This window comes from Lactuca saligna, chromosome 9 (assembly GCF_052625555.1).
Source record: "Lactuca saligna cultivar CGN05327 chromosome 9, ASM5262555v1, whole genome shotgun sequence".
NCBI lineage: Eukaryota > Viridiplantae > Streptophyta > Magnoliopsida > Asterales > Asteraceae > Lactuca > Lactuca saligna.
Genome location: NC_136425.1, coordinates 195,847,694 through 195,870,819, shown reverse-complemented (window position 1 = coordinate 195,870,819; position 23,126 = coordinate 195,847,694). Strand labels below are relative to the sequence as shown.

Here is a 23,126-nt window from a genome sequence, read left to right as displayed (position 1 = left end):
TAGAAATTCAATAAACTGGTATGTATTTTACTTTCTGGTATTCAAATGGGTTGATGGGTTTAATTCTTAGAACACCCTGATTCTCGATTATTTGCAAGTGTATGATACTAAGTGTCAATCGTTTCAATAAATTCATTATGTACTAGTTTGGTTTGTTTTGATAATGTATGTTTATTCAAGGGTTACACTAAAATGGGGGAGGATTGTTGGTGATTTTAGTGTCACCATATTATTTTATGTAACTAGAACCAGTATGTGAGCTAAGGGGCTTCATAATTTGTACTCTAATATATATATATATATATATATATATATATATATATGGGTTTGTACAGAGTGCACACGTGTATAAGATTGAATTAGAAGCCAATTCGACGAGAAGTCAAGGGTCCACGGGCAGTGCCCCCGGGATCGGGGTTTCCAAAGGTGCAGCACCCCCGCGGGGTTTGGGGCAGCACCCCAAAACCTCTCCGAATTTTACATATGGGAACATGGTGGGAAATTTAGATTCTTGTGGGTGATTATGGTAAAACTAACGACACTCCTTTGGAAACCCTAAATCCTCATTAAAATTTGGATTACCTTGACTTGCTTCCAAAGCAACTCATGATGGCCCAACCCTAATGAAACTCTAATCTCGTTTATTATACACACGACTCTTCCTTTTGAGTAGATACACACGCAAATTAGCTCTCGTTTCTTCAAACACTCTAGAATCTTTGTAGCAATTTGGCTTACGATTTCTATGCCTAGAATCGTAAGTGTCATCTTGAATTATCCTAGGCCGAATTTCTTGTAACCCAAACATAGGGTAGAAATATCAGTTCCGGAAGTGTTCACGCAATCGAAGTTGGTATCCAAATCTCCACTACAAACCCTATTATATCCTACAAAATTGATGAAGGATGAAGGGAAAACGTATCGCACTTCAGATTCTTTATGTGAGACTGATGTACAAGATTCTTTTGAGGAATCGATATACTCTCCAAATGTGTTGAATGGTTTTTAGGCTTCTAGAATTCCCAACCATAAACTTGTACTAAAAAAAGGTGTTCCGGTTATGTTACTTCGTAATATCGACCAAACCAAATGACTATGCAATGGTATTTAAATACAGATCGTAAGGCTTGGAAGACACGTCATTAAATCCTGAATAATATTTGACAGGTTTTTCAACGAGGCAATTTTTATACCTCACATGAAGTTAACCCCGTCTGATAAAAAAAAAATCATTTCGTTTTCAGCGGAGGCAATTCCCCATAGTTGTTTGTTTCACTATGACCATTATTAAAAGTCAAGGACATTCATTATCAGATGTTGGATTATCCTTGCGTAGACCCGTTTTCACTCATGGTCAATTATATGTAGCTGTTTCCCGTGTTACAAGTACAAAAGGTTTGAAGATACTCATACGTGACTCAGAAGGTCGTTTAACTAATAAAACAAAAAATATTGTCTATAAAGAGGTCCTTCAACGATTATAGATATTTATGAATCTGAGTGTATCTTCTATATATTTCAATAATATCAATAGCCATAATTTTTTTAATCATTATACAATATCTATAAACATGTGTATTTCTTATGTGTTTCCCATTTAACATGGGTTATAATCCAGTTTACGTCGTATATATCAAATTAGATTGTGGTAAGTTTTATATCTCCAATGATGATGTGCGATAATCAGCAAGTAAACAAAATAAAGCACTACATTGTCAAAACCAAGACTTAGGCGCCTTAACCGCTTGGACGAATAGATACTTGTGACTAAATTGCATAACACTAAAATATAATACGTATAAACATATATTTTTAAATATAAATTAATAATTTGGTTCTGTTTTTTTCGGTTTGGTAAATATAAGAAACCGAAATCAAACCTAAATCGTCGGTTTATGCTTCGGTTTTGATTTTTCGATTTTCGGGTTATTTTCTCATCATTATAAAAATTGTCAATGAAAACATGCACCATAGCATACACCATATGATATATATTTAATAAATAACAGTAAGAGTATATTAACTATATATGAATTGCTAATGTCGGTGTTGCACTTGACAAGTTTAGGACCTATGAATATAGTTTTTTTTGTCTTTTTTGGTATTTGGTTGTCAATTTCATTCGTTAGATTTTTTTTCTCCTACTTTATTTTTACTTGGCAATTTAAGTCATTGTCACTTTTTTTCGTTTTTCTTGTTTGGTCTACAATTTCACCCCCTCCATCCATTTCTAAGATGTCAGTAAAATAGTAATTTTACAGATAACATAAACAGTATCAATGATGGAGACCCGATTCAAAATGAACCAAAACCATAGGGATGAAATTGGAAATAAATATTTTTAGGGACCAATCAGTAATTTTGGTATAAACATACGGACCAGTTTTATAGTTGGTTTAAAGTTTAGGTTGCCTTGTATTATTATTATTATTATTATTATTATTATTATTATTATTATTACTTTTTTGTCGTTAAATACAAGATATTCGCTGCTGGAATCGTGTTTCTGTAATGAAAATTTTCCTCGCAGCGGGAGATCGAAAGAATCCTGTTTCATCTTTTTCCTTACCGATCCTTTTCACTCACTTCCGTTTCTTCATCCATTATTATGGCTTCTCATTATAACGTTTTTTTAAGCTTTAGAGGCGAAGATACTCGCCATTCTTTTACGGATCATCTTTACGAGGCATTAATGCGAGCAGGAATGGTTACTTTTAGGGATAGTGAAGAAATCAGAAGAGGCGAAAAACTGCAGCCGGAGATCGAGAGAGCAATTAAACAATCTAGTGCTTCAGTTATTGTATTGTCACATAAGTATGCAACTTCAACTTGGTGCCTAGATGAGCTTGCGTTGATCCTCCAACAAAGGAGGGAGTGCAATCACTTCGTTCTACCTGTTTTTTATCACGTCGATCCTTGTGATGTGAGGAAACAAAGGGGAACTTTTGCTATTGAAGTCAAAGCCTCTTCAAGGTGGACAGATGACAACGTGAGCCTGTGGAAGAAAGCTCTTAAAGAGGTTGCTGATTTGGCAGGCATGGTTTTGTCTGGGTATGCATCTTTATCTGTTCTTGTAATTTTAGATTTAGGTGTTGTTTGTTTTGGAAGTGGTTAAATGTCTTTTGTCTTTTTTTCAAGTTTGCGGAAGAAGACGTGCACTTAGGGATGGCAAAAAGCCCCATACCCAATGGGGAACCCGAAACCTGCACCCGTTTTGACTGGGGAATCCCCAGGTTGACCGGGGATGGGGACGGGGATGTGGAATACTCGAATACAAAAAGTGGGGATAGGGATGGGGACGGGGATACCCTTAATCCCCGACCCCGGACTCATCCCCGACATATATTAATATATAAAAATAATACAGAACATATATTTATAGTATATAGTTTATAATACATAAAATTTGATCTAAGTAACCTAACTCATTAGTAACTACTTGGTTGAAATTATACTTTTTGTTTTTTCTTTTATCTAATTTAAACTCGTGTATATATATATATTTTTTTCTCTTTGGTTGATATATTTTACCTTAAATATCAACCTGATAATTTTTTTCTACTTGATTTTTCATGTATATATTTAAATTTGGTATAAAATTTATTTATATCTTTTTTGCAATTTATGGGTACCTATATATATATATATATATATATATATATATATATATATATATATATATATATATATATATATATATATATATATATATATATTATATAAAATCTTTAAACTTATGCTAGTAAAATTGAAATATAGAGTTTTTTGTTACGTAAAAGTTTACATGTTAAAAGAGAAAAAGAAATCTCCGTTTCCCCGTTGGGGATCCCCAGTCCCCGTTGGGGGTGGGGATGGGGGTTTATTTATATTCCCCGGTGGGGATGGGGATGGGGATGAGGATGGAGATGGGGATTGTAATGAGGATTCGGGGATGGGGATGGGGATTGGGGTCCCCTGTGTTCCCCGCCCCCGTTGCCATCTCTACGTGCACTTGCGAAAGGTGTGCACTTGCGAAAGATCTACCCGTCAGAAGGGAGAAGTGCTCAAAAAGTACTTTTGTAAAAAAACAAACTAGGCCTTAAATTGTAGCAAAATAGTGGTCTCGATCTCTAACTTAGAGAACTTTTTGTTGATAAATCTTTGTTTACAGAGCAGTTCGGAAAAGTAGATGAAAAAGTAACTATATTGATAAAAAAAAATAATTAAATTGATGTAATTTGTAAATTACAAGTGTTTGATGAATGATGGCTACATTTCAAATGCCTAGTGGGACAAAGTATAAAATACTGTGATAATTTATTCTTTTAATGCTTGTTGATACATCATATATATGATCTAGGAAATTAAGATAAAAAAGAGTTATATTGTGCTTTCGAACATAATTGTGGAATTCCAGTATTTTTTACGTTTGATTAAATTAGTATTTTAATATTGGTTCTTTTTCCTAGCTCCTTGCTAGGTACTATTTTTTTTTATTTTATTTTATTCATGGATCTGCAAATAAATTTAAAAAATTCTATTCCCTTGGAAATGCTGCGCCATTAATAATTGAATATATATATATATATATATATATATATATATATATATATATATATATATATATATATATATATATATATAGGGTTAGGTTATTTTGTTTTTATTATCTATTATGTGCATGTATGTACCGAACCAATCATTTTAGTTATTTTAAAAAAGTAATTAATACATATTACATGTTAAAGATATAATAGATATTAATTACATCTTCAGCATTTAATATACATTAATTAATTTATTAAAATAATTAAAATGATTGGTCCAGAATCAATTATACATACACACAATAAATAGTGAAAACTATTGAACCTAACTCTTTCTCTCTCTCTCTCTCTATATATATATATATATATATATATATATATATATATATATATATATATATATATATATATATATATATATATATATATATATATATAGGGAAATTAACGTCAATGGTAATCAAATTTAAACATATGCTAGTAGTAGGGTAATTTAGAAATTTAATTATTCAATATTTCATTTAGTTATATCAAAGACTGTAAATGCCCTCCCATGAACTTGTTCATTTTTGTTCATGTTGTTCAAGGTCTGAAGCAAAGCTTGTGAAGGAAATTGTTGACATCATTTACAATAAACTGGATCGCAATGAAGTTAATCTTCCTCCCAATATAACAGGGATGGCCACTCGATACGAGGAGATCAGTTTGTGGTTAAATCAACCGGATGTTGAATTTTTAGCAATTTGCGGTATGGGGGGAAGTGGCAAGACAACACTTGCCAAATACATCTACAATTCAAATTGGAAAACTTATGAAAACGTGAGTTTTATTGAAGGCATTGGTCGCAAATGTGAAGAGCCCAATGGTATGCGTGTGCTACAAGAAGAACTTCTCAAAGGCATTTTAGGTGGCAAAAAGAGAAAAATACCTAGTGTTTCCAAAGGTACATGTAAGATTGAGGAGGCCTTACAGACACAAAGGTCGCTTATTGTTCTTGATGACATTTTTGAACGTAGTCAGCTAGTTGCTTTACTTGGAACTGGGAAGATTAATCCACAAAGCAAGATTATAATAACAACAACCAGAGATAATATAGATGATTGGTTTAAGTTCACAGATTGGAGGCGTCAAGAATATAAAATGAAATTATTGAATGATGATGAATCGTTAGAACTTTTAAGCTGTCATGCTTTTGGTTCCAAAGTTCCCATGGAAGGTTTCGAGGAGCTTGCAATACAAGCAGTAGAATATTGTGGAGGAAATCCTTTGGCCCTTGAAGTGTTGGCTTCTTCTCTATCCAATAACAATACCATCTTACATTGGAAGAGCCAGTTAAATTTACTGGAAAAAGAGGTTGATTCTAGAATTCAAAATGTACTTATTATGAGCTACAAATCATTGTCGGGTGACTTAGAAAAGGAGTTGTTTCTGCATATTGCTTGTTTCTTTGTTGGAAAAGACAAGGATTATGTGGTAAAGATATTGCAGCATGATTACTGTGCATTCTCCGGGATCCAAAGCCTATCCAACAGATGCCTTCTTTCTGTTTCACCAAACAACAAACTGATGATGCATCGATTGCTACAAGAGATGGGGAAAAACATAGTTCGTCAAGAATCAAAATTCCCTGCAAAACGTAGTAGAGTCTGGCTGAGTAGCGACTCTTATAAGATATTGAATAAACGAGAGGTAAGATGCTTTTTCTATGTATGTTTATATTTAATTAAGCCTACAATTACTTTCACACACTTCTATTTCCTTTAATTTTACAATTTATCCTTTTTTCCTTTTAGGGTTCAGAAACTATAGAAGGTTTAGCACTTGACATGCAAATGCTAGAGGAACAGAAGTTTGCTTACAAGGTAAATACAGAATCGCTAATTAAGAAATGCCGTGTGTGTATACATATGTATATTTAAACACGCATATTTATACATGGATATGATAATAAGCTTACTATTCTTCTTCATGCTAAATCTGCAGTTATCAAACCTCAAGACAGATGCACTTCAAAAGATGGATAGACTGAAATTGCTCCAACTAAAGTTTGTGCAGCTCACTGGGTCCTACGAGAATCTTTCAGAAGACTTAAGATGGCTGTGCTGGCTTGGATCTGATTTAAGAACCATACCCTCTGACTTATTCATGGGGAACTTGGTGGCTATAGACATGAGCTATAGCAACTTGGAAATATTTGAACCACCCACGGTTGGGAATCCAATATACTTTTTATGTTGCTTATCCATTTAGCTTCTCAGTTTCTTACATTAATCTTGTTAGTTTTGTAACAGGTTCTTCCATCACTGCAGATTCTGAATCTTACAGGTTCGCAGAATCTATTTGAAATCCGCAACATGTCCATGATCCCTCATCTAGAGACTTTAGTTCTTTGGAACTGTCACAGTCTCTCTTGTGTTTGTGAAACAATTGGAGACCTGACGAGTCTTACACTACTGAACATGACGGGATGTAGAAACCTGTGCAAGAGTGAGCAAACAGAAGCTTCTACCTCTGGTGGAGGAGTTGCAGAAAAGCCTACCTTTTTCTTCCCACCTTCATTACACCGGTTATTCCTCAAGGATTGTGATCTTGAGTGTACTGATTCCTTTCCTCTGAGTTTTAGTGTTCAACTATCTTTGCAGTACATGAATTTAGGCAATAGTCTATTTGAGTTTCTGCCGTGTTACGACCATCTTAAAAATCTTCGGGTCCTTGACTTGAGTTTATGCTCAATGCTTAAACAGCTTCTTTGTCTCCCAAGTACACTTGCAGAATTGTATGTATACTATTGTAAGTCGCTGGAGGAAATTAGTTTCCAATCACATCGATTCACATTGCAAGAGTTTGGGTATGAAGGATGCATTAGTTTATTAGAAATTGAAGACTTTATCAAATTGGTGCCTGTAGCCAAACTTGAAGAAAAGGATTTGGGACATATGAAGTGGCTAAAAAAATATCAAAATCATGAGGTGTGCCTAGTTGGTGATGATGAGCTCACCAAAGGCAGAAGTTCGTGTGTCCAGGTACGTTGTTTCTCTCTTAAACTCATGCAAGAGCACACCACATGTACATCAACATACCGCCTACAGACTATTATTTATGACTAATACTCTTGTGCTTTTTCATGGCCAGATGTTGTATGAATTCAATATAATGAGCACATCTCTTCCAGACATGGAGGTTCCAAACATGAAACCTACTTACGTATCAGAGTTATCATATTTGTACTTTGATGTGCCTCCGCCTCCCAAAAATAGGAGGCTCAAAGGACTTGATATAACTTTCAAGCATACAATGTTTGGTGAGGATGATGACGGGTTATGGTTCTGTAAGATCAGTACGAGCAATGGTGTTGATTTGATGTACAACCCCAAAGTCTTTGGCAAACCTGAATCTGGTGAAGTTGGTATATGGTTAAGCTATTGGCCAATTGGAAATGCATTGGATACGGGAGATAAAGTCAACGTATCTATCGCTGTGATCAGTGGATTGGAGGTGCATGAATGTGGTGTGAGCCTTGTTTATACTGATGATGAGGAAGCTGAGGAAATAACCTTGGAAAATAACATGGGATTGGTAGAATCTCTTGGAGGAGGTTTGTCTGGATTTCAACTAAGCACAGGAGCTTACTATCTTTGTCGCAGTGATTTGTTTGAGTTAATGGAGGCTGGTAGACTGACTCCTGACTGGTTTAGTATTTTAGTTGGTGATACCATTGACTGTACAGGTATGTCCTTCCTGTCAAGCTATATCAAGCTAATTTTTCTCATTTATAGTAAGATTTGTGACGCATATAGAGAAAGTTCATATTGTGACACATTGTTACAGAGGTACGAGGATGGAGAAAGACAGGTCGACCTACACAGTTGAATCCATCGTTTACTGAGTTAAAGTTTGTTAGATGCATCGTCCATGGTCCTGAATCGGTAAATTTTTTCTTTATATATATATATATATATATATATATATATATATATATATATATATATATATATATATATATATATATATATATATATATATATATATTACAATCTCTCCTCTCAATGCTCTGTGATAATGAAACCCTCATGTTTGATATCTATATAAATACCGGTTATAGCATCCAAGTTTCTAACTAGAAGACTTACTTGCCATATAAATGACTTGCTTGATCCCTATGCAGTCCGGTTTGCTTGAACCCTAACCATCTTCTTAGAATGCTTTATTGACCAAGGAGTGTTCCTTCATACACCTCATCGTGTATGATCTGTTACACGACCTTTTTACATTGTAAAGCCATTTTATATGAATATGATCTGTTCCTTCGGGTCTGTTAAGTTGGAGTGCTTAAGCAGCAGATTGGAAATGAGTGGTGCACATTTATTCTCTTGTTTTCAATCTTTGTTTTCTTCATTGAACCCTCCACCATATATATATATATATATATATATATATATATATATATATATATATATATATATATATATATATATATATATATATATATATATATATATATATATATATATATATATATATATATATATATATATATATATATATATATACATATATACTTACTTTTGAGAACCAAAAAAGGCAGTGTTTAAACGATACGTAGGCTCAAAAACCTATTTGACGATATTTTTTATTTTTTATTACTTTTTTTATTACTCCTGATATATATATATATATATATATATATATATATATATATATATATATATATATATATATATATATATATATATATATATATATATATATATATATATATATATATATATGAATTAGTTGTCATATGGATTGAAGACGCATTCTTATCTCCAGTTACATGGTTACGGACACATAGTTCACAACTACAGATTTTGAGTTCGCAAGTTCTCACAAATCTTTAGGTTCTCACAAATGGAGGGTCTACAAATCGTGAACCATGCCTTTGTGGTTGCTATTTTAATATTTGAGTTTACGGCTCTCCACTCCACTGTTACAATAGTATAACTACAATTTAAATACAACTGATATACATCCTAAATCCACAATTCTGTTGCATTATACATAAGATACTTTTTAGTTTGATAGCAATGTGTCTTTTCTATTATCTTTTTCAGATATCACATAAGTTCACATAAATAAAAAGATTATCCAAACAATTGTAATCTAGTTTGACCGTTTGTACTTGATGCTAATTTTGTTATATGTAGCATAATGATTTGGTTTTGCTAATTTGGCCCTCATGTTTATAAAAAAAACAAATAGGAGGACATTTACAAGATTGCAGATATGTCAAAATCATATATTGTCGATAAAACATTGGAGTTTACATCAAATCTGCTTGGGGAGTCAATGATAACTTCCACATCTTCTAAATTTAGTGAACTACCAACAAAGGTAACCGAGTAAAAGAAAATTTACCATTTGCTAAACAATGGGTTCTCCCATTATATATATATATATATATATATATATATATATATATATATATATATATATATATATATATATATATATATATATCCGGTAAGAAATTGTTTTTGGTAGGAAGGTAAGAATTTTTTTTCTGCATATTTTTTTGACGAACAAAAGAAATGAATCACTAGATGATTCATTTATAAGATGATTCACATGAAAAAATTCCCAAAAAAATATTTTTATGATTCAGTTTTAAGTAAATTAATAAAAAATCCACTTTTGTGACAATTTTAGTGAATAACAACAAAATCATTGTATAAATGAATTATCGAGATGTTTTTTTTAAGAATTTTTTTCTTGTGAATCATCTTACAAATAAATCATCTAATGATTCATTTTATTTGTTCGCGAAAAAAATATGTAGAAAAAAAACTTCTTACCTTCCTACAAAAAATTTCCTTCTTATTTGATCTTGACTATATATATATATATATATATATATATATATATATATATATATATATATATATATATATATATATATATATATGGTTTTTCTAATTTGGCCCTCGTGTTGAAAAAAAATAAATAGGAAGACATTTACAAGATTGAAGATATGTCAAGTCTGCTTGGGGAGTCGACGATAACTTCCACATCTTCTATATTTAGTGAACTACCAATAAAGGTAACCGAGTAAGAGAAAATTTACCGTTTGCTAAACATTGGGTTCTCCCATGATTATATATATATATATATATATATATATATATATATATATATATATATATATATATATATATATATATATATATATATTCATTTTATTTGTTCGCGAAAAAAATATGTAGAAAAAAAACTTCTTACCTTCCTACAAAAAATTTCCTTCTTATTTGATCTTGACTATATATATATATATATATATATATATATATATATATATATATATATATATATATATATATATATATGGTTTTTCTAATTTGGCCCTCGTGTTGAAAAAAAATAAATAGGAAGACATTTACAAGATTGAAGATATGTCAAGTCTGCTTGGGGAGTCGACGATAACTTCCACATCTTCTATATTTAGTGAACTACCAATAAAGGTAACCGAGTAAGAGAAAATTTACCGTTTGCTAAACATTGGGTTCTCCCATGATTATATATATATATATATATATATATATATATATATATATATATATATATATATATATATATATATATATATATATATATATATATACATGGTTTTTCTAATTTGGCCATCATGTTTATAAAAAATAAATAGGAGGACATTTACAAGATTGAATATATGTCAAGTATGCTTGGGGAGTCGATTATAACTTCCACATCTTCTAAATTTAGTGAACTACCAATAAAGGTAACCGAGTATGAGAATTTACCATTTGCTAAACAAATGGCGACGTATTCTTTGATTTTACCTTCATTCCCATTCAATTCTACTTCTTGTACTTTTGGTATATTAAAAACACTCAACGAAACCTTTACCCTAACCCTAGTGTCACACCCTCAAACTGGAACGATAGAAACGTTCGGGGGCGGAGGACGTCATGTAAGTATCACAACACATACATTATAGTAATCAAAGTACAAACAACCATTGCATTAATAAGTATAAGTTTTACATAAGTTTTTAAACATTACATATTTAAACATCAAAGTAGATACGGTAGAAGACAAAAGACGCAGCACGGTACTAAGATGTATTCTCTAAAGCCCCTGGAGTATACCTATCTACTGGATTCCTGAAAATACAAGTTATTTTGAAATAGATGATCAACATTTAATATTGCTGCTGCTAATCCTTTGACTGCTACCTGACCTCTAACTTCGACTGCTGCTCCACTAGCTCCTCAAGCTACCAATATTAATATAACACTTAGTCCAACTGACCTCCAAAGGTCACTAGGTCAATTCTGGTCAAGGTCAAAATCCTGGTCAAAGTCAACCTTCCAGGTCAACCCTACTCGCCGAGTCTTCCTAAAGACTCGCCGAGTTCATAAGCTCAGGGTCTTTCTTATTCGCGACCCGACTCGCCGAGTCAGTCCATGACTCGCCGAGTCCAACCAGTTCCAAGTCTTGTCCTGTCCAACTCGCTGAGTCACCACCCGGCTCACTGATTCGGGTCCCGACCCGAAGGGTTCAGAGTTTCGCGATCTGACTCGCCGAGTCCAAGAACAGACTCGCCGAGTCCTAGACAATCTTCAACCAACTCGCCGAGTTGGTTCATCAAACTCGCCGAGTCCATGCCTAACTTCATCCGACTCGACGAGTTGTTCATCCTACTCGTCGAGTCCCTCCTCATCTTCAAGCTACTCGCCGAGTCTATCCAGTCCCCAATCCATGCAGTGGCTTTTCGAGCCAAGCAGAGTTTCCAACTCATAGATCCATACTTCTAGGGACTATTCCCCACGTAAAGTGGCAAACTTTACGTGTAGATTAAGAGATCTAGGCTCAAAACACTATAAACTAGGGTTTAAGATAAAGGGGCTCAACAATCAACCCAACAACTGATGCTTTCCGAGTTTCTAAGCCAAAGCACACTTAGATCTGAAGTAGCAACTTCAGATCTGAGCTTCCAACTCGAAATGGGTCTCAAACAACCATAAAACCCCCAAATGTCATAACAACTAGATCTAGATGCAAGGAAGGGAAAATGACAGCTTAATACCTCCAAGAAGAACACAAACTGAAGTAGATCTCGGATCTACACCTCTCCTTTGTAGCAACCCTACCGATCTTCAAGTCCCTTCCAAGATTTCCTTCCTCCAAAGCTATTTTTCTCAAATGATGGAGGCTCCCACGAATTTAGGGTTTACAGCTTCTCTAGGATGATATGGAGGCTGAGGGAGGGACATCACTCCCTTAAATATAGGATACAACACCCAGAATTAGGGTTTTCCTCGCACAGACCAGACTCGCCAAGTTCCCTTGGCCGACTCGCCGAGTCGGTCGCTTTCACCACACCCGGATCCCGCTCGGACTCGCCGAGTCCCTCCATGGACTCACCGAGTCTACCCTAAACTTGAGGTTTTCTTTCTTTTCTTGGCTCTCCAAACTTTGGGGTGTTACAACTCTCCCCCACTTAAACTAAACTTCATCCTCGAAGTTTGCTATGATCAACTGCCTTCGAACTGCCTCCAACTCTCATTCTGGAAAATCTAACGCGCTTTTTGTCCATCACTCCAGCCACTCACCTTGCCGATCATTATCGTTGATACATACTCAGTCCTTCTCCTTTCCACAATTTTCTTTAGCGTTACTTCCTCTGACTGGCTAATCTGTACCCCTCATCCGCCTTCTGGATGCACTGAGACCACTTTGGTCCAACTAATCTACCGATATTCGAGTTACCGGACTCTCACTGGTCACTATACTCCATCGCAATCTCCTAGTCGCTTCCTGCGACTCCTGAAAGTACTTCGACTATCTATAACTGTTCTATCCATTCTCCCGCTCATACTGAAACGATGTTGCTGGAAATAGCTTGCTTATATCCCATCTGATTACTCAACTCCTACTAACTCGAGCCTTCCATCCTGGAAGAAAAGCTACCTACCTAGCTATCTTTACATATCACTATACTCGGCCGAAGGCTCAGCTGATCCTACTGAGAGCGACTTGCCATTTCCAAATCAACCAATTATACCGCCAACACTTGCATTCCCACGCAAATACAATACTGACCCAACATCCTGAAACCTTCCAAACACTGAATTGTCTGCAATACTGAACCTGCCTGAAACACTAAACTGCCTGAAACGCTGATCTGGCTGAAGCACTGAGCTGCCTGAAACACTGAACTGGCTGAAACACTAAGCTGCCTGAAACACTAAACTTGAACCCTACTGTGGAGTCAAGGGATCCGCACTTAGTCGCTTCCACGACTTCTGAATGAAATCTTCCTTTAGGACTAGTTTCCACTAGTTATCCTGTCGTTGTGGCTCTAACAACCTTCCGATCCAACCGATCGGGTCCATACATCCCATCCTGACATCATCCATTCCATGGCTAACAACATGCTGGTTCCCAGACTGACGCTAGCCCTTAACATACCCGAACCCCAACGGTCCACTGCTGCTTTGATCTCATAACTGATGTGACGATCTATAGCCAAAATTTGCTGACTTAGCCATAACTGACCCATTTGGGAAATCCGAATCTAGCCCGTGGATTCCCATATTCCCACTGCTGCACCCGAACGGGTGGGAATTACTACGTTCCCGCGTTCAACAACGCGCTCATGCTGCTACCAATCCGATAAAAGCCACGGCTACACCCGCGGATTCACAACTCTCAAATACTATCTGGCTGCTAATGAATGCTACGGCTACCCCCGCAGGCCTACAACACTCTACTACTATCTGACTACTAGTGAATGCTACGGCTACCCCCGCAGGCTTACAACACTCTACTACTATCTGACTGCTAGTGAATGCTACGGCTACCCCCGCAGGCTTACAACACTCTACTACTATCTCAAGGACATCCTGACTATCCTTAGTCCCGCTAGTGATTCCTCATCCCGATTTCTCAAAATCAGTCCTCAATCATCAGATGCTACATCAACCTTGACTTCTTATATTCTTGATGAAATTAGCGTCCCGTCGAGGAATTCTTCGACTTGGTTCCCAACCAATCGTCTACTAATCCAGAAACATGAAACTAACATTGGGAAGTTTCCAAACTTCCAACTTCTGAATACACACAACCCTACATGTTGCCTCTACCACTGACTACTAACACAGAAACATTTCTTGCTAACCGTTCTCAAGATCCTCCTTTCCGACTCACACGAGTCTTATAGGCGGCCCTTCACCGGAATCCGAACCACATTCTCACCATTACCATTTACACGCACGGACTGATGAGGAGTTTCTCAAACTCCCAACCATGAACCATTCCATCCATCAAATGCTGAACCACTTCTTTTCCTTCTCAGAAATCATGTACTCGTTCTAGATTTGCGTGCTCTTACCCTTGTACACTCGGAGAATTCTCCCCCACTTCGATCCTGCTTACACTTCGATGCTCAGAAAAGAGAAATTCCAATCCTTACTATCATTCCAAAATCAATTCGATGATGAATCCCAGGCTTACCATGGCTGGGGATCTAACCTGTCCATTCTAAAACTTATACGGCTCCGAACTGGCGAAACATACCGAGTCCCTCCAAGGCATGCTACACTTACTGCACCCTAAGTAACCTTTTTCGATAAAACCCAACCCTTGACTACTACCCAAAATCCAAGGTATGCAGATGGCATATGACATAATCACAAGCAAACCGTTCAAAATGAAATACTCATACCGATAATGATGCAGAACCTTAACAACATATCATAACATAAGCTGACAAAAACAAAGTTACATACCTCCATTACTCAGTGTTGCTCGAATCCCTGTTGAAATCTACCGGAGAAACTCGGCTCCGAGCCGTAGGCACCTTTGCCCGGCCTTGACAACCACCGACGGTACTTGAAGTTCCAAGGGCAGGAGCTGGCGCCTGCCCTGCTGAATACAAACTCGGACAGTGGGCCTTCTTGTGGCCCCTCTGACTGCAGTGGAAACACAACGGATCAAGTCCATGGGCGATGGTAACAACACAGTCTCTGCTAAAATGACCAATCTGGCCGCACTTGAAACACCCAGCATCGCCACCACTTCTACGCCTACACACACCCATGTGCGTCCTTCCGCACTTCCCGCATCGACTGCGGCTCTTATAGTTCCTCGTCCTCCAATCTGAACTCTTGGGTCTCTTACTTGAACCTGTGGCAACCTGAGTCTCATCCATTTTCCTCTTCCCTTCCGACTCCCTGCCCGACTCTCGCTCCTGCGCTACCCCAATGGCAACGCCTGTTGGCTGAACGATAGATGTCTGATCCTGAAGCCTCGCTATCAATCTATCAGTGATCCTCACGACCGTGTCTGGCAGACCCTCGCGAAACTTCCTCAACTATCCAATCATGCAATGGTTTCTCTTGGAGACAGAATTCCCCACACACCCCTGCCCCCTGATAGCAGGAACTAGAAATGGGATCTCCCTCCCTGATGGATCCCTGAACTCCATAAGATTCGGGACCTAGACGAGCCCCAATCTGTCCTGAAACTAACCCGGCCCTAAAGGCCTCAAGATGACTGTCCATGAGCTCCATAATAGCCCCTCTAACTGAACCGAAAATCGCTGGAGTCTGATCGATGATGTTGCGCATAATCTCTGCGGAAATGAAATCCCTCATCCGATCATCAAGCTGCCCGGCTCTAAAGCCCGAGCCAGACCCCTCCCCTGCACCTGAACTGCCAACTGATATCTCGCGCAACGTCACCATGCTGAAAATATAACAATCCCTGATCAATTACATGCTATTGCTGAGGGATCTCTCACCTACTCTACTAGTTCCTTGGTTTCGCCTCGGCCCCTCTTGAATCGAGCGGATCCTCTGCTTCCAGTAGTATGGGCCCCTACTACCTTCCACATCTATCCGTACTTTCCTCAAGAGTTACCTCAACTCCACCGAGTCCCCTTTACTTTTCTACTGATCTCTGCTACCCTCATCCTAGGCTTTCCCTAGGGAACCTCTGACTCTACCCAACTAGTCCTCAGCTGCTGAAGGCCTCCTTGTAATGCCAATTAGCCACCACCTGAATACCATCACATGTGATGAGGCTCGGATAATCCTTCGAGTAAAAGTCCCGTCCCTACAACGGTTGGACTCAGACAAGAGCTGCGCAGTAGGGCCAAATCTAGCACTCTTAGATTATCCAACCCTAATCACATGTGATGTGACGTATTCACCTAATGGCTAACTCCCATCACTCAGAGTCCCACAAAGCACAAAGCAAGCAACATTCGGATAAAGGAAACATACTTAGGCAAAACAATTCTCATAACAAGAAACTGCACTAACATACCATGCTAAGCTCATACTTTTAGGCATAACTTACACATGCTATCCTACTACTGTCTACTCATTACTAGCATGCAATTCTCATCAAGCTGGAACACATAAAGCAGGCACATAAGGCATCATCCTAGATCCTTAGTCCTATTCTAGCATGCTGTTCTACTGAAGCTGGAACTGAAACTGAACTGGAACTGATACTGAAACTGATATTGAAAATAATAACATAACTTGTATGGGTAAATTGGGAGTACTTACTTGAGCTCGGCTGACTGCATGCACACACCTCTATCTTGTTAAAAACAATTCCTTCCTTCTAAGTGTTTTCAAAATTCTTTTTGTAAAACATTTTCATTTTATTAAAATCTTTTATTTCCCTCAGTTTGAGTTCAGATACACCCGGAAGTGTATCCGAATCCCTCAAACCAGGGCTCTGATACCAACTTGTAACGACCCAAAAATCACGACCAAAAATTTCTTTAAAAGCATTACTAGAATCATATTTATAAAAATTGTATCATAAGTCATAACATAAATTCTCGAGTATTAATTCAAAACATAATATCATTATCAGAGTCAAACATTCCCAGGCTAACTGACTATGGTGTGTGCACTGCAATCTCCCCGAGCTCCTCTTTTGAAAACTGAGTACCTGAAACCAAACTGAAAACCGTAAGCACGAAGCTTAGTGAGCTCCCCCAATCTAACACATACCATACAATAACATATAAAGCACATACTGGGCCTTGCCCACTGCATCGGACAAATGTCCGGACTAACTGGGGCCTTGCCCCCTACATCGGACCGAAGTCCGGAAACTGACTGGGACCTTGTCCCCTGCATCGGACCGAAGTCCGGACTAACTAGGGCCTTGCCCCCTGCATCGGACCGAAGTCCGGAAACTGACTGGGACCTTGTCCCCTGCATCGGACCGAAGTCCGGACTAACTGGGGCCTTGCCCCCTGCATCGGACCGAAGTCCGGAAACTGACTGGGACCTTGTCCCCTGCATCGGACCGAAGTCCGGGCTAACTGACTGAAAATAGCATAGCATAACATATCAACTAGCATGAACACATATACTGCATACTACATCGGGCCGTAGCCCGGAACACATAACACATAACACATAAAACATAGCACATAAATCCTGTCTGAGCCACGAAGGCATCAAACATACTAACTACTGCATCAGACCAAAGTTCGGAAACTACTGCTAACTGGACGGGCCGGCATTGTGGCCTTAGACCCGTCCCTACTGGAAGGAAACTCACCTGATGTTGCTGAACTGCTGCTGCTAATCCTTTGACTGCTACCTGACCTCTAACTTCGACTGCTGCTCCACTAGCTCCTCAAGCTACCAATATTAATATAACACTTAGTCCAACTGACCTCCAAAGGTCACTAGGTCAATTCTGGTCAAGGTCAAAATCCTGGTCAAAGTCAACCTTCCAGGTCAACCCTACTCGCCGAGTCTTCCTAAAGACTCGCCGAGTTCATAAGCTCAGGGTCTTTCTTATTCGCGACCCGACTCGCCGAGTCAGTCCATGACTCGCCGAGTCCAACCAGTTCCAAGTCCTGTCCTGTCCAACTCGCTGAGTCACCACCCGGCTCACTGATTCGGGTCCCGACCCGAAGGGTTCAGAGTTTCACGATCTGACTCGCCGAGTCCAAGAACAGACTCGCCGAGTCCTAGACAATCTTTAACCAACTCGCCGAGTTGGTTCATCAAACTCGCCGAGTCCATGCCTAACTTCATCCGACTCGACGAGTTGTTCATCCTACTCGTCGAGTCCCTCCTCATCTTCAAGCTACTCGCCGAGTCCACTCTAAGGACTCGCCGAGTCTATCCAGTCCCCAATCCATGCAGCGGCTTTTCGAGCCAAGCAGAGTTTCCAACTCATAGATCCATACTTCTAGGGACTATTCCCCACGTAAAGTGGCAAACTTTACGTGTAGATTAAGAGATCTAGGCTCAAAACACTATAAACTAGGGTTTAAGATAAAGGGGCTCAACAATCAACCCAACAACTGATGCTTTCCGAGTTTCTAAGCCAAAACACACTTAGATCTGAAGTAGCAACTTCAGATCTGAGCTTCCAACTCGAAATGGGTCTCAAACAACCATAAAACCCCCAAATGTCATAACAACTAGATCTAGATGCAAGGAAGGGAAAATGACAGCTTAATACCTCCAAGAAGAACACAAACTGAAGTAGATCTCGGATCTACACCTCTCCTTTGTAGCAACCCTACCGATCTTTAAGTCCCTTCCAAGATTTCCTTCCTCCAAAGCTATTTTTCTCAAATGATGGAGGCTCCCACGAATTTAGGGTTTACAGCTTCTCTAGGATGATATGGAGGCTGAGGGAGGGACATAACTCCCTTAAATATAGGATACAACACCCAGAATTAGGGTTTTCCTCGCACAGACCAGACTCGCCGAGTCCCCTTGGCCGACTCGCCGAGTCGGTCGCTTTCACCACACCCGGATCCCGCTCGGACTCGCCGAGTCTACCCTAAACTTGAGGTTTTCTTTCTTTTCTTGGCTCTCCAAACTTTGGGGTGTTACATTTATACTAGTTATATATGACCTAATATCCAACAGACAGTTAAATGTGTGTATCTGCCCTAAGTCCACAACAAAACAAGGAACAAAAAGTAAGGCGGAAGTCACATATTCCACTGCCTATCTGATATTTCTTATATATTACTTTCATGTATAAACTAAGGAATTATAGAATTAACCACTACAGGTCCTTTATGTTATACTAGTTTAAAGAAAGTGAACGACTACGTTCCAGAAAATCCTATATTTTCTGCTTTATAACTGATAAGTAGTTTTAAATCCCCATAAAACCATTTTGATAAGTAGTTTTAAATCCCCATAAAACCGTTCTGATAAGTAGTTTTAAATCCCTATAAAACTATCCTGATAAGTATTTTTAAATCCCTATAAAACTGTCCTGATATGATAGTGGGGCGTCGGGGTGGTGTAAAGAGGCTTAAAAAATAAGTTTAGAATGAGAGAGAGTTGAAATTTCTAACACAAACCCGGAGACCTCATACTCATTTTATACTTGGTTGAACAATCGCACTATGCTGGGCGTACTTTGGTTCGCGGGGTGAACCTCGGTACGATGGGCGTAGTAAGAGACGTGGCTTCAGACGTGTCAACTGAGCAAGATACGTGTATGCATGCGTTGGAGGAGCAATGTGGACCATCTGAGGCCAAGTGTCCGAGTACGCTGGGCGTAACCGAGTATGCGAGGCGTACTCCTTCGCACTAGCTTCGTAATTTGAGCCCAAAACTTCAAAATTTTGTAACTTTCGCATACGAGCTCCGTTTTTGACCTTCTTTATATCCATGCGTAGATGATATTATACTCTACAACTTTTGTGTAGACTCCGTCGGCTAATTTTGATTTTATTTTTAATGTTATATTTTAATAGGCTGGGACGGGCAAAGTCCGTTAAAAATTCATAATTTCTTAATCTGACGTCCGTTTTCGTCTGTCTTTTTACCGATATACTACTATTGACGAGACCTTTGATTCTCGTTTAGGTTGTTTTGGCCAAAAGTTGTTCAAACTAAAATTCGAGTTTCATGCTGTGTACCGTTGTGCCGAATCTTAGAAAAAATCGTAACTTCCTCATACGAAGTCAGATTTGGACGTTCTTTTTATGTAAACTCTCGGTTTAACGCATTTTACGACTTTCATTTAGATTTCTAAGGCAAAAAAAAGCATTTTTCTTAAAAATTCATGTTTTACGTTAAACAGTGATTTGCCGGTTTTGACGCGGATCTTCGATTGGTTATAATTTCTTTGTTAGAACTCGGATTTAAGTGTTATTTATATTTTTGGAAACCTTGTTACAACATCTATTACTTTATTTATCCCAAACAAGAATATTGAACAATTTATTTTTGACGCTATTTTAAGTTGACTTTTATTGAACATGCATGACCTTGGGTTGACCTTTGTTGACTTCAAAGGCTAGAAAATAACGGGGGTTACATCTAGTGCCGATCTTCGCTGGACTTTCTTCTTCAAAAGCGGAAGCTGATATCGGATCGTCGATGATTTTCGTAGAGCTGGAATCTGACTGATACGTGGATTCAAACTAGAAGTTGGCGTAAGACAACAGTAGAGCCATCTTAGTAGTAAATTAATGACGAATCTGGCAACTAGGGAGCGGGAAACATCGACGGTCATTGGTGTTAGATCGCCGGCTGAAGAGAGAAAAGAAAAGGGAACCAAATTCATAGAGGGAGACAGTTTATTATGAAACCCTATAGAGAGAGAGTGTGAGGAGGATAAATATACGAGAATATGAAAGGAAAGAGTACAAAGTGAGGGAGGCAGTTTATATATATATATATATATATATATATATATATATATATATATATATATATTCATGTGAAAACATAAATATTTTGCGAAAATACGAAAACATAAATATTGTAATAATCAAACACATGTACTTTAAAATTTTAATTTATTAGCAAGCTAATAAGTTTACATGGGTGGGTGTTATGGTAATATATATTTAATATGGAACACACAATTTTTTTAAATTAAAACAATCAAATAATATTAATATAAATTAAAAAATAAGTAAAAAAATTAAAAATCCCACTAACGAACGTCACTCACCACCTAAACAAAACCATTCACCACCACCACCACCCGTCACTGCCATCCATCGCCACCACCGCCATCCACCACTTATAAAAACCACCACCCACCATCATCGCACTTTTCACGGCCAATCACGACCACGACCATGACCACCACCACCATCACCACCACTAGCACCCCCACCCAACACCCACCAAAACCACCACACACCACCTCTCCACCCCCACCACCCACCACCCATCATCACCACCCGCCACTACCACCTACCATAACCACCCGCCTCCACCACCCATCACCACCACTGACTACCACCACCACGGCCACCCACCACCATCACCCCATCACCACCACATGATACTACCTTTGGATAAAAAAAAATATAGATAACGTCATGGGTAACTAGTTTGTGTAACCAAAATAAATGAATTTTATGTTGTCAAAGTTTTTAATATAAACACAATCTATGGGGAACTTTTTACTTCTGTAATAAAAAATTAATGATAATATTGAAGGATTTTAATATTGGAAAAACAAAAAGTGAATTGAAATATGTGCCATTAAAAAAAATGTGAACTTCTAACCAATAAATTACTATGACAACCTTCAAAAAGAAACATTCTTTAATGACAGGGGCTGACAAGTCACTATTCATCAAATTATAGGAGTGGATAAATCATTTTTTTCTTACAAATCTTACACTCTTTTCTTATATGTTGATGAACGTAAGTCAGAAAGTCTTAAAAAATTATTACAAAATACATAATTTCAATTTAGCAATCAAATTTTATGTTAAAATATGTATTTTTCTATACTCATCCATATTTAAGTAAACATTTCACCATTGTCTAACCCATTTTAAATGTATTTTTCTGTAGATAATTAAAACATGTTTATGTGGTTTTTCATGGTTCTAAAAAACGCAGCATGACGCGCATAAAGGCGTGTCATGGCGCGATGCGTGATGTAGCCGTTACGAAAACGTCCAATGAGGGTTTGTGAAGCGTGATGCCCAAATAACGCATCAAGGCGTGTCTTATCGTGTTATGGCGCGAGTTTTTTTGTTTTGTTTTTTTATCGGACCTAAAATAATTGAGTTTTTACTAACTTTTTTCTATTAGATATTAATATAACACTTCTAAAAACTTCATATATTTGATAAAATTCAATAAAAATAGTAATCTTTTTATTTGTTTGATTTATAAAAATAGTAATCTTTTTAGTAAAACTTTAAATTTTTAGAATTTGGAATTTGTAGCCTAAAATTGTTGTCATTTGTTTTCAAATTTAGATTTGTTCTCATTTGAATATATATATATATATATATATATATATATATATATATATATATATATATATATATATATATATATATATATATATATATACTAGTTTATAACCCTTGAAAACCACGGTTATAAAATTAATTAAATTTTTATAGTTAAACCTCAAAATTATTATTTAATTATTTTAAATAAATTATTAATTACAAGATAATTTATTATTTATGTGAAATTATAATCGTTGATTCAAATAAATATATAAAATTAATTTTTAACATATTATACATTTTTTATTTTTGAATTAATGAAAACAATAATATAAAATTTAAAATGAAGAATAAATACATTGACAAAT

At 37.1% G+C, this 23,126-nt stretch overlaps 1 protein-coding gene across 3 annotated transcripts in view; it reads left to right on the top strand.

Annotated features, from left to right (window-relative positions):
• Nucleotides 1-2,521: 2,521 nt before the first annotated feature.
• Nucleotides 2,522-23,126, top strand: part of LOC145015293 (TMV resistance protein N-like) — a 28,236-nt gene continuing 7,631 nt past the window's right edge. The window contains exons 1-11 of one of the 3 annotated variants that reach the window (XM_078973748.1): nt 2,522-3,051; nt 5,114-6,215; nt 6,320-6,388; nt 6,510-6,734; nt 6,836-7,549; nt 7,659-8,253; nt 8,355-8,452; nt 9,768-9,899; nt 10,513-10,605; nt 10,931-11,023; nt 11,209-11,301. In XM_078973748.1, the coding sequence (XP_078829874.1) occupies nt 2,609-3,051; nt 5,114-6,215; nt 6,320-6,388; nt 6,510-6,734; nt 6,836-7,549; nt 7,659-8,253; nt 8,355-8,452; nt 9,768-9,899; nt 10,513-10,605; nt 10,931-11,023; nt 11,209-11,301 (3,657 nt within the window). In that variant the 5' untranslated portion in view covers nt 2,522-2,608. Of the gene's footprint in view, nt 3,052-5,113; nt 6,216-6,319; nt 6,389-6,509; nt 6,735-6,817; nt 7,550-7,658; nt 8,254-8,354; nt 8,453-9,767; nt 9,900-10,512; nt 10,606-10,930; nt 11,024-11,208; nt 11,302-23,126 lie in introns of all 3 variants that reach the window. The other 2 variants (XM_078973747.1, XM_078973749.1) reach the window with 2 other exon arrangements.